The sequence below is a fragment of the Manis javanica genome, chromosome 6 (genome assembly GCF_040802235.1).
Source record: "Manis javanica isolate MJ-LG chromosome 6, MJ_LKY, whole genome shotgun sequence".
Classification (NCBI taxonomy): domain Eukaryota; kingdom Metazoa; phylum Chordata; class Mammalia; order Pholidota; family Manidae; genus Manis; species Manis javanica.
The window spans coordinates 61,637,648-61,651,206 of NC_133161.1; the positions used below are offsets into that span (position 1 = coordinate 61,637,648).

Below are 13,559 nucleotides of genomic sequence, written 5' to 3' on the forward strand. Positions count from 1 at the left end.
GGTGGTGCCAGAGGCACTGGCACCTCCTGTACTGAAAGCACGCCCAGTGGTTGTAAAGAAAATAAAGACCCAGCAGCTGAAAGTTCCCCAAGGAGAGGAGCAGCCCCCTACCCAGGTCGTGGAGCACTCTATGGTCCACCCCTATACTCAGGCTGAGCTGGTGGATTTGGGCTCCTGGTTTAGGCAGAAGCCTTGGAGTCAATATTAGCTTGGCTCCTGCATCTGTGGGACTGAGGGGTGGAAGGTATTGTTCTGTCGGAATCAGAGATGGGAAAGCTGTCTTCCCTGACAGTGCAGCCTGCCTTGAGGCAGAGATTACAAAATGCACATCAGATCCTAGGGAGTCACTCCCTTATCGCCCCTAAAGTCTTTGTGGATTCGGAACTTCCTCTGACTTGAGGATTATTATAATTTTTGTTATTAGTAATCTCCTCTGGCTTGAGGATTATTATAATTTTTGTTATTATCTCTAAGTTGTTGTTATCCTCTGTTGCTATTATGGAATCCATTTACAGTGCTCTTGCTTTCTCACACAGGGACGATTGTGGAAGATTGAAAGCACGTAGATTGTAAGGCGAGAATCCTGGAGGGGTGGAGTGTGGGGAAGTTGGGGTTCCTATGGCCAGGATCCTCACTGAACTTAAACCACCTGATGATGTAACTGGCCTGTTGCTAGGCTACCACTTCCACACCTTTAGGCAATAAGCCATTATTGTGCTATATAGAGAGCTTAGCCTGGTGCTCCGCCTGGAGGCAGAGATGCTAGTGCTCGACCTACCACCAGTATAACAAGCCAGGTAATAAACCCTTTCACCCCAAAGAACGTCCTGCTGTCAATTTCTTTGGTCACATTGAATACATAACAAACTTACCCGGGGCTAAAACCCATTGGCAAGACACTATTGTCTGACAGGAAGAAGTAAATCACCACTCTATTCTAAACCTGTCAAAGAAAACAAAAAATTCTGAAGTCCCACTTAATGTGTCATTTAAATGTTTGCCAATTACTCATATGATATGATTACCTCCCTCATAAATATGACCTCTTTCTAGTGTGTAGAAAAGTGATTATCTTCCATGACATGTCCGTCTGATTTGATGGATTTACTTTCCTTTAAACTACATGTATATGATACTTACAGTGCCAAGGTCAATGATGAAGCAGTCACCCTTGTTGAAACTGTCCCAGCTCAGGGGCACTTCTGTGGCCCTGACCACTCTCCGACCCTTCACATGCAGGAGCCTCTTGGCAGTCAGGTCATTTGTGAGAACATGATTTAGTCCAGATGCCACACCTCCAGACTGAACAGTGGGAAGGGGACAGAAAAGAAAACAAAACACGAGGCTTCTAAGTAGACATGGCAAGTGCAAAAAACCACAGGTGTTTATGCCCAACCCACCTGTTAGGACAAGATAAAATAGCTCCTGAGTGCATGTGAAAAATTAAATGTGCAGAAGAGAATTCCTTGGCAAATCAACAGGTTTTCATATTCTACATTTTCAGGTTCTTTGTCCTTGCTGTTTGAGCACTCAGCGTAATATTGCCAATATTTACTGAGAGCCTTCAGACAATAAACCTGCTGCTTACAAGCAAGAAGCCATAGCTTGGTCCTTTGGGAGCTCATGACTCTCAGTCTTTGAGTGAGAAGGCAGACGATGATTTCAGGGAAGAAGGTGATGGGGAGATTGGAGAAGAGACATAACAAATCCAGATGAGGAGTGCCCAGAGAACTAGGCGCCCTCACACTCCACTAACATGGTGTGAGGACAGAGAGCTGAGTGCTACTGGTTATGGGCTGCTCCTATTTATGGTCCATGTGGCTACATTTTAAAAATCAACTGTCTTTATTTATTTGGCAAAAAGAGTTTGCTAAACATGGCAGTATTTATACTCTAAATTTGGTCGCATATCCCCAAACAAAACCAAACAAAATACAGAACTGCATTCAATTAAATGATGAAGAAAAAATATCAACTATATCAAGTACATCTTCTTGAATTATTTGAAATCAGCTTTTACCATTTCAGTTTTTTTCATAATTAAATGTTAGAAACAATAATCTTTATTTATTGCCACAATTATGAGGTATGTGCATAATAAAGATGCAGTGCAAACAAATCTGTAATTTATTGTTCCAAGGTCTCCCATGATAAATGATAAAAAAATTGTAGTCTAAGAAACCTCTAAACTTACCTAACTTTCAAGTTTATTATATAAACAGACAATAAATAAAAGAAAGAAGTTAAATTGCAAATATAATCATTAGCACATTCTTTAAACTTCCATTGACTTTAAAATCTCACCATTTTCTAGGAAAAGGCCCTCATGAACAAAAAGGCTTTGTTCAGGACACTTATAACCACAAATTTTAAGGAATATATAACGATTCCCTAGTCCATAATTTTACAAAGATTGCCATATTTCTTGACTGAACAAATAAGTATTACCTAATAAAAAATATAAGCTTTCATCTATACATTAATGCTCTTATCCATTTCACTTTAAAAAAAATAAGTACTTTGTGATCTGATAAAAAATAGTATAAGAACTCTGTGATCTGAAAAGAAAGTGACAAAATATAGAATAGATTTTGATTGAGGATTCATATTTTACATTTAGGCTAATTTCTTAGAAGGAACCATCAAAGTAATACACAGTCTGTGAATATTAACAGTATTTTAAAAATTAAATTTGTCTTTAATATTTGATGCCCAAAAGGCACAAAGGAAAAACTGTTGTCTGTATTAGACAGTAAGTAGTTCTGTGAATATTGTTTGAATCAACCTTAGAAATTCCCAGCCTCTCTCTACTTTCATACAGTAAAATGAAGACTAACTGGATGATGTCTCAATCAATGGCTCTGGAAGTACAGTTTTGCTGACTGACAGATATCTCATGGGCAATATTTACAACCATGACCTATGGCTGCATCTTCATTTTGGGAAAGGTGTGATTAACCAGACATTCAATATAAGGAAGCAGTGTTAAGTATAGTCCTCTATAACCCCTCTCTAATCCCCTAAAAAGACCTCAGAGATTAAAAACCTCAAGTCAGTTAAATGACATGAGAAGATGATCTTAAAGTTTCCTAGTTGAACCTTTACACTACATATGGCAACTAAATACAGTTGTTGCTGATTTGGTAAGGGTAGCTTGGCCAAGATTTGCCTGTTCTAAATAGACACAATATCCCGTTTCCTATAGTAATATTAAATAAAAATTTCATCCTGATTTGAGCTATTTATTTATGTTGAGAGAATCATAATATAATGATTACCAGCTTAGGCACTGGGGCTGGATGGCCACCCAGTCACATATGTGGCAGAAATAGGTACATAACCAGGATAATGACTTTTAGACTTTGGTTTATTAGACTTTGGTAAATTATATAGTCTCTTTAAGCTTTTGTTTACTTATCTCAATAGGGTAATAATGATGGGAACTGCACCACAGGGCTGTAGTCTGGATTAAATGAGATAATATATGTGAAGTGCTTAGCACATTCCTATAAGCATGAAATAAAGTATAGTATAATAGTCTTGGCTATTTCAGGTGGTAAATTACCTTTGCTTCCATATTTCCTTTCAAGCATTGTTGCAACTGCACACTTTGTCATCTGCTCAATGTTACTAATGGTAAGACATTGAATTGATTTTTTTGCTGAAAAATTTGACCTCTATTTACAAACATTCTTTCTAAAAAATGCTGGTTTTAATTTAAAGAATTAGAAGGTAATTATCCAATAACAGTTAAATTACTTTTATCATGTCCACTTTTAATTATGTATCCAGAAGTCTGATTTCAGAAGTCCTAAGAGCCAGAAGGATTAATAAGTCCTACCAAATACATATGTACTACATAGGTATTTTCTTACTCAATGTAGTCCTCAATCCTTAAACACCTATATGAAGAAGCTGTTATACCCACTGTATATTTGGGGAAACTGAGCACAGAAAGCTTATGCACTTACCCTGAGGCAAACAAATCATGTGGCAGAAATAGGTTCATAAACAGGATGATGGCTTCTAATACATGCTTTTTTTTGTACATGTTTCTAATAACTACGAGACCCAGCTTATTCATAATGTCGGGTTCAGTGATATAAAGGAAATTTCAGATCATTTGACATAAATTGTAGTAACTCTTGTTAATTAAATAAAATGAGAGATAATGGCTTCATATTTAGCACTGTTCATAGCCTAGAGTGAAAGAAGGACTTCAAACGAGAGAGGAAATCTTTAAATGTTTCATACTGATTTCAATGGCATTACAAAATATTCAACTAAGGTGATGATCAGCTAAAGCTAGAAATAAACCCTGGTACCGCAGTAGACAAATTTAGTACATATCAAGAATTCTAATCTAGCTTTGAGGTTTTAGGTCTGCATTAGGCTAATAAGCCTGAGCGTTAGGTGAAGCGCACCTGTTACAGAATGTTTGTTTTTGAAGAAAAGGGTTGTTTCTGGAATGTTTGTCTGGGGAGGGTATTCCTCACACTTTAACCAAATACTCTTGGGGTAATGAGGGTGGTGAAGGTGGCTGGTCTGCAAGGGTCAGGAGAGAATTCCAGAAAAAAGCTATACCCTTCACTGAAGGTTACCTTAAAGGGACAGAACTATTTAACTATTTGTTTTTGTTTTTATTTTCAGAAATAAAGCCATTTGATAATTAGTGTTTTAGGCGAAACACAGAAACTGTGCATATATGTGTGTGTGCACCAGTTGCATTTGAGTTCATGAGGTCAAACAACATACATGTTCGACTCAAAGGTTTCATTAGTATAATTTCTAAGATCAAACCACACTATTTGGGAAATGTGTATATAGTTCTTTGTATTAACTGAAGCTATAATTGTTATAAATACTATTTCAAGATATTCCAGAAGAATTTATTTTCCTAAACTGTGGATTATTTGTAGCAAATTTAGACTTAGAACAGCAAAAATGGAAACTGTTAATATCCAAGTTACAAATATTTAATTATTGAAGTAACTTCACACAATTTTAAAGGGCTTTCTCATGATGACTTAATTGAAAGCTCTTAACATTGTTAAAAATTAACCTATGAAATGATACCACCAGAATATTTCACATATTACACCACACATTCCACAAACATTTATTGAGCATCTACTATGTAGTTAGCAGGTATGGAGATACATTTCATGAACAAAACAGATGAAAAACAAAACAAAACACAAAACCCTGCCCTCAGTGAACTTTCATTCTATGAAGACATGAGGTGTGGATGGATAGGAAGAGAAAGGGGGTCATAACAGAATTCATTTGAGGGCGCTACATACCTTGTATTTAAGACCTCCTTTGAAATAGCCCACAAAATCAGTAGATTCATAGCCTTGAAGTTCTCTATTCTGCACTGGTTTGCCACCCAAATAGTCATCCATCTGAACAGTAAAGATGGCAGCTGCTGTACTTTCATCCTGAGTACACTCCTTCCCTGAAATATCAAATGACAGCACCTTGTTTATCAACATGTGATATAAAATATTATTTTGCTGATAACTAAAAGAATTATTTTCTTATTTTCCAATACCTTACATTTTTTTTAAAGAAACAATACTGTCTGAATATACTGAGGAAGATAAAACAATATGTTCCAGTAGGATTCAGACTCATTTGATAAAGTCAATAAAATCAAGCTATGAAAACATTTTGCAATTATTTTAACCTTCTTTAGCATCAAAACTTAAGTGTCTAATATGTTTATATGTTTATATTTGTAAAGCATACGAACATCACAGGCCAAATCTAAATAACTTCAGGAAAGCAAGTGGTTTTTAGAATGGGAAAATGAATGTAATTTAACCTTATCCCTGTTTTTGAATCCCAGTGTCCCCACTTCATTATCTTACCAGTGTATGATAATATTATTTAAAGGAAAAGGGAGAGTAAAATAACTAGCATTCTAATGTCTATTGAATGTTAGTAAATGTAGTATTAGCCCAGGGTTTGAACACACATACATTTTCACATTTCTAACACTGATCCTCTCCAGGCAACCTTACTGAGGTTGAAATACCAATTCTTAGGAACCAGTATCTCCAGTGTACACAAAGATCAGAGAGAGGACAGTCCTAAGGGGAACTCACATTTTATGAAAAACACTTCAAAGCCCTTATTACATCTCAGCTGTGTGAAAATCATAAATTATTCTTGAAATAAAAATAACTAACATTTATGCATTTATATAGTACCCTTGCTATGGGCCACTCTGCTAGTGTTTCACATGGATAACCTCATTTCATATTCAAGCAACTGCAGGAACATCTTTCTACCATGTTATAACAGAGAAAATGCAGGCTTAGGGAGGCCCAGTAACTTCCCTGAGATCAAAATGTTGACCTTTGGTAGAACATGACCCAGAGGCAGGTTTCTGTAATTCTGAAGCACAGGCTTTTAAAAACTACAATACTAGTAGATACATTTTTTTTATACTAAGACTCCATTAACAGTAAAATTTTGGGGTAATCAGGGTATGTTATTTTATTCCATAGGTAATTGATGCATAGTTTAGAAACTGTAACAATACCACATATATATATATATATATATATACAGACACACATACATAATATGTATTTTTTTACATAAATATATATAACAATACCACATATATATATATATATATATATTTATCTTGAAACCCTAGTTGAGAGCATTCACCAAAATTAAAGAAAGAAAATCAGCTAAATTAAAGAAAGAATTGGATTTCTTTACAATTCCTTCTTTACTCTCAAAGGGGACCTGTATAGCAAACTATGTTCTCAGGGGAAAAAAAAATTCAGTAGCTAGAAGAGTATTTAACATGATAGTAACCTTGACCTTTTTGTGGTCAAAGGAAATTTAATACACCTAAAAAAATCACACATGCAATTTTGCAGACCTAGAGCATTCTGGTATCATTCTTCTGCCCACTTTCCAATCTGTAAATGAGAATATTAATAAAGTCATACATGTAGATTTGTAGAGATGCTTTAACAGGAAACACCAAGGCTAGGTGTTAAGGAAAATGTATTTGATATAAACATTCTTACTTGTTGTACAAGTAAAAATCCATGTCTCTGTAGGTAGATGTAAATGGACAGGCATGTAATTAATGAATTGAACCAGAAGTGAATTAAATTATGCTGGCATTTGCTGATGTACTGTGCTAGACCAGAGAATATCAGTATGTATAAACCAGCATCCTTGCCCTAAAGAGGATGAAAGGTCTGAATGAAGCCAATACCAGCGCTTGAATGGAGAAATTATCACTTGTACTATGATGAAATTCTACCAACTGTTCAGAAACATATGAACTTTCTATATGAATATTGTTTATGATTTCATTTATTTTTCCCTCGCCTGAATTTACTCATATCTTTCACATTATGTTATGTTGTTTTGTGTTATTTTATATTTGTTTAAATGCTGTAAACTTCCTAAATTGGTTTGGGGTGTGTGATGGTTTTATAAAACATAGATTAAGAGAGAGGTTTAATAACTAGGTTCATTGAGCATCCATTCATGATAAAAACTCTTACCACATTACAAATGCAAGGGAACACCTTCAATTTGATAAATAGCATCTACAAAAAACAGAGTAGTTATTACATAAAGGTCTGTTATGTTCATATATACTTAGGTAAAGTTTAAAACTGGCAATGAGAAATGGTGAGGGTTGGTGTCTGTGGCATAGGTCCAGGCCGTGACAGGGTAGCTTTATTGTGTAGCCTGGCCCATAGACATGATGCACTAAGTAATTACAAGCAGAAGGTAGATGTATTTAAACTAAGTACTGCTGAAATGTTTTTTAGGTAGGTCTAATGCAACAACTTTTATGTTATATGCAACAAATTCTTACTTTGTAAATAAAAGGAAAAATTTTTTAATGAAATTGAAAAAGATGAGATATGTAAAGGTATTCTGAAAGGACACTGAGGGAGAGATCAGGCAAAGCTGACTCTTCCTCTATTCCCCTATTTTATGTCCTGCTTCTTGTTTCCCCTTTTCTCCTCTTACTTGGCCTGTTTCATAAAACTTTTCCATTCCAGTCTAATCTTAACCTCACTCTCTTTCATCTTCCTTCCAACTGGTTTCCTGTAGTCAAACTTTCTTTTCCCATTAACTTTCAGCTCTCCTTGGAAGTTTCTATCGGTCTGTCTCTTTGATTAGTCTTCATGAATTCATCCGAATTTAGGTCTGAAAGTAGAGTATTTTGGATGAAATCCAGGTTGCTCCAGGGAACCAAAGTAGGAAGAGCTGCTGAACAATTTCATTTAAAGGTCCTGATGACTATTTCATGCCCAACTTTTCCACGTTCCTCATGATTTACTCTTGGCACAAGACTCCCCCCTCTCCTCCCCCGCCCCCTGCCCAGTTACCCTCATTTTCCTTTTTTCTATCAAGGATTCTCTGCTTCCCCATAACCACATACACATGTGTCTCTTCCACAGTGCTTATCACATTGTACCTGAGGTATCTCACTTATTGTCTTATTGCACCTTTTGAGATTACAAACTTTCAGGGAAGATTCATAAATCTGCAAAGCCTTACACAATGCTGGGCACATTGAATAATTACTGAATGAATTAACTTATTAATTAACACACTATTAACTTTAGTTTTAGCCGATCTCTATGGTCATCAGTGTTTCTACCCAAAGCATTTTCTATTACATTTTTTGAAATTGGTGAGAACTAAATGAATAATTAACAGTTAACCTGAATCTGTAAGCCCTACAAATTACAGTGCTTAAAGAGATGATTTGGATAAGACCTGCAGAATTAAAAAATTGTGTTCAAAGCTCTTACAGTCTTCAAAGTCAGACTTACCTGTTGTCCACAGTAAGATATGAAGTTCTTTCACATTTTAATTCCCCAAAATGATAAATGTGGCATTTCAGCCACTTTTAATTCAAGTTCTGGAAACAAAGACCTAAGTGAGGACATTACTATTTTATCTGGCAACATTCATTCACAAACTTGGTTATATATTAAAGTTTCAGAGTTTTCTGGCATAAAATATAAATAGACCTCAATCCATTTATTATAATAGGAATAGTGACATAACACAGGGAAGACAATGTGTTCGAAACTCAACTTCAGCCTCCTCTAGCAAGCACAAAATGTTAATGTCAAATGTTATAACAAAAACAGTCCTTTCTCCCTCTATGTATTTCTCATTTGGAGTGCCTACTCCAGGTGAGTGTTCCCTAACAACCAGAACATAACTTCTCAATGTTTTCTACCATTTTGCTTCCTAAAATCTTCAAATGTCAGAAATAACAACGATGGCTTTCAGGGACTTTAAAGTGTGTTTTCCCCATAAACTAATGAACAAAACTAAAAGAAACACAAGTCCAGGTTAGGCAAGCCACTTTTAAAAGAAGGCAGTTAGGCTCAAATAAGTGGCACGTTGTTAGATGGGCGCTGGACGGAGAGGGGGAGCTCCTCTCACAGAGAGAGGTTGGACATTCAGGATGTTTACCCGTAAAAGTAGAAGGTGGAAAAAGTAGAACACACAAGGCCCAGTGTCCTGACAGCCTGGCTCGAGTGCAGCCCAAAATAATTACCACTGCCGAAGGAGAGGTTTTGTTCCACACTGTGTCCTTGTTCAAAAAGATAAATAATACATTTAAAAATAATAACTATAAATAAAGCAACTCATCTAAATAAATAAATATGCTATACAGGGCTATTTATACTGACAATATCTGTATTACTTTTTTCCTGCTTCCATCTAACGTTGCCAACATCCTAATAAACAGGAATTTTTGTTAGTCAAACCCGCAAGCAACCAGGTGCAGGCGGAATCCTGATTTAAAGCGACCCCAAACATTAATCGCCGCAAGAAGTAAATACAAGCTGGTGCCCAAGGGCAAAAAACAGAATTAGAATGGGCAAAACACTCATTAGAAAAAAAAAAAGGTACTTCTTGCCAGCTGCGGCGAATGCCCACAAACTTGTTTGACTTAATCACCACGAGAGGGAAACCAGGACTGAACTTGTCGGAAGGTGAGCGGGACTTGGCCAGGCGCGGTGCGCGGAGCGCGGAGCAGCCGCCCAGGGAGCGAGTGGGACTTGGGGGCGGGAGTTGAAAAGGGGAGACGCTAGACGAGCCAGCCCCAAAGCACTGGAGATGGACGTGACAAAGGTCAAGGCCACTGGATTAAGCCCGCTCCCGACTTGGGGGCGCCTTTGCTTGCAACCGCGTTTGCAGAAGCGAACTCGCCGAGAGAAGATGGCCAACCCAAAACGAGCTGCCCCGGTGGGGTCGCAGCGGCGCGGCGGCGCTGCAGGCCCGCCCAGTTTGCACCCCCGCCTCTCTCCCGACCCTCTCGCTGCCCGCAACTCTCAACCTCTCTCGGCCTCGCCGCTCCCCGACCTGGGCGCGTCTGGGTCTAGCGGCCTGCCGCCCCTTACCGAGCCAGAAGTGCAGTCGGTAAATGAAGCCCCGGCTCGCCTTGGCGGTGTGCAGCACCAGGTAGGCATCCCCGACGTAGAAGTCGCCGTGAGCCCTCTCGGGCACCGGCACCAGCTCCAGCTTCTCGATCCTCCAGACCTGCAGTCCCGCCTGCTGGCCCGCCCGGGCGAACTCCGGGTGGTACAGCTCCTGGGCCATGGCTCCGGCGCGCGATGCTCGGCGAAGGGGGCGGGACCTCGCGGGCCACGGAGCCGGGCCAGCCCGAGGCCGACTGCAGGGACCCGGGTCGCCGCCGACTTTATAGGGTTTGGCCCGCGGGGAGGCGGGGCCCTGAGGCGGGAGGGGCTGAGCGCCCTGGCGTGTCTCTCGGGAGTGGGCGACCGCTGCCCTGGCGACGCGCTGCGCCCGGGACCGGCCTCCTAACGCCCTCGTCTGTGGCTGGAGGGGAATCGGAATCTCAGAAATCTTGAGGTCTGGAGAGAACTTACAGAAACTCCAGGAAACGCTTTCTCCAAGGAAGGACATTTTCCCTGGCAACAGATAGAGGGCCTAAAAAAAGTAGATGGCGCTTGGTGGGGCTTTTTTTTTTTTTAATTGGCTGTCAAGGTAACAAACATCCTAATCAGCAACTGCATCATTTTCGGTGGCCCAGTCTCTTCATTCCTGACGACCAGAGTTTGTGTCTTGATCTTCCCACTTTGAAAGAGGCATGAAAAATAGCATGTGGGGTTTCCTGGAAAGGATGAAAACCTGGAGGGCTGACGGTCCTACCCCGGGGACAGAGCTGTGTGAACTCCAGGGGTTCAGGAGCTGTTGTTAAGCTCTTTGCCACCTGCCTCCTTTGAACCAAGAAAGTTTCTGAAAAAACCCGGAGCCGTCCTCCTGGGGAGTCCTCAGGCTGGGCTGATTGTGGCTATGAAATGCTTAGCCTGCCTGTGAGTAACCTGTTACCTGGATTCAAAGTGCTAATTTCCTCATTGTTTTCCCTACAGTTTTGGGTTTTGCAGCACTGTTAAGTACATATAGAAGTTTGCTTTTGGTCTTGCAGTCATTTAACTAAATCTGGTATGGGAAAGGGTTTTATTGTTATTGAAAAGGCAGATCGCTGGGGGATCTAAAGAGTAAGCAAGCTGATATATATTCATGTACATTTTCTTTCACTGTTTCCTACATTACAAGAGTCCCCAGCAGGTCGTAAATTATGCACAATTCGATTGTTTCCTTAATTTATATTTTTAAATAGGTACTATATGACGACAGTAAAAGCTTCAAAAGTACAAAGGTGTGTAATAAAAAAATATCTTCACTTCACTTGCCACCCAGAGGCAATTAAGTTACTAGTTTCTTGTGTATTTTTCTGGATAGATTTGATATTTTTATCTACAATAATATAGGTGACATGGTTATTTTTTATTTTTTAACAGAAATGATAGCCTAATCTAAAACATATCAATATGTATCAATACACAGTACTCAGAAAGCTGCCTTTTACTTACTCTATGGTATTCTATTTTATGAAGGTACTATAACTTATTTACTGTTTAAGTTCATAGGCATTTAAATTTTGTCAATCTTTTGCTAATACAATGTTGTAAACATTTTTTAACATACTTTATTATGTACATGTATTATTACAACTGTGAATTAAGTTCTAAGAAATATGATTGCAAGAGGGGTTGGAATTAAATGGTTTTGATAATGGTGATGATAATTATGAAACTAAACTAACATTTATTTTTCTTCTGCAATGATGGGCTATAGCACATCAATTCTTGCCTCCATCTCTTAGTTCTGAGGCTTTGGGCAATTTAACTACTGCCTTAAGCCCCACATCTACAAAATGGGAAAATAATAGTTTGCAACGTAAAGGTTGTTTCTTGGATTAAATGAGATGACACAAATAAAGCATTTGTGTCTATTACATAGAAAATGCTCAATAATTATGGGCTATTATGGCGTGATGGTAAGCTTCCTTGTGCTCCTCCAGATCTCTTCTCTACCCTTCTGTATCCTGCAGCCTTCCTTAAGGCCTATCTGCAACTAAAGAACTGGTCTCTGATGCCCACTAGCTTAGGGTGTGGTTGGAAATCAGAGGGAGAAAGGAGGGTAGGACCTGAGTACTTATTTCCTTGGCTCCCTCCACCAAATGTCACTGTACCTTTAAAGACAAATTACGCAATGTAACTTTTTCTCTCCTTTTTGGGATCCAGCAGCTGTCCCCTCAAACACAATATCCTTTTTAGTTTCTCTGTCCTACTACTTCTCCCTCTCTCTCTCTCTCTATGTATATACATATATATATGTATAGCCTATTTTTTAAAAAAATCCCCTGGAATTTTCCTAGTTTATCAGTGTTATCTGTTACAGGTTGATATCCTGATTGATAAATAATAATAACCACATTTTCTTTTTTTACCTCCTAACCAAAATAATGAAAGCAAGATATGCTAAGGCTTGTTTTATAATGAGAAAACTGAAGCTTTGAAACTTAAGATCACCCAGCTAGTGAGTGGCCAAAGAGGAATTGAACCCCACTGTGTCTAACTAAAAAACACATGCTCTTTACAAAAACTTACTCTTTCAATCCAAATTATTTTGCCAAAATTTGTTTACTTAAGTGTACTTTACATTTTCATTTCTTCCAGTTTGTCCCTAGAGAAGTTTCTCATATAGTGTGTCCTGTGTAATGCCAGGAAGTTTAGCTTTTACTTTGTCACTGAGCCATTGTATGTCTTAGTTTCCTTATCTGTAAAATGGAAATCATGTATTTTTTTCCTTCCCCTGGGGAATACTTATAATAACTGGTGATATGGACTTAAGATCACTTAAAAATAAGAGTTTTCATTGAAGTTCAATTTCAGTTTGAGGTATAATTCCTTCCTTTTTAGGAAAGGAATTGTTTTTAGTGAAGAAATGAAAATAAAAAGAAATAATTTCCTTTTAGTGAAGAAATAAAAAAAGAACTGTAGTGTGGTAAAGATAAGTGAAATTTCTTATTGCTTAGGCCAGGACTTGGGTCAGGCACATGAGTCCCCTGCTTGGGCTGCAGAATTTACAGGAGCACTAGAAAAAGCTCAGTAATTAAGATCAACACTCTTTTAAGGCACTATTTTAACAAATCAAAATTAAATGCA

General features: G+C 38.3%; 1 protein-coding gene across 1 annotated transcript in view; it reads right to left on the reverse strand.

Annotated features, from left to right (window-relative positions):
- SCIN (scinderin) overlaps positions 1–10,720 on the reverse strand; it is a 79,916-nt gene extending 69,196 nt beyond the window's left edge. Inside the window, exons 1-3 of the mRNA XM_073238768.1 lie at positions 10,425–10,720; positions 5,304–5,458; positions 1,141–1,302 (exon numbers count right to left, since the gene is read on the reverse strand). Of these exons, the coding sequence (XP_073094869.1) occupies positions 1,141–1,302; positions 5,304–5,458; positions 10,425–10,623 (516 nt within the window). The 5' untranslated portion in view covers positions 10,624–10,720. The remainder of the gene's footprint in view (positions 1–1,140; positions 1,303–5,303; positions 5,459–10,424) is intronic.
- Between the last annotated feature and the right edge of the window lie 2,839 nt (positions 10,721–13,559).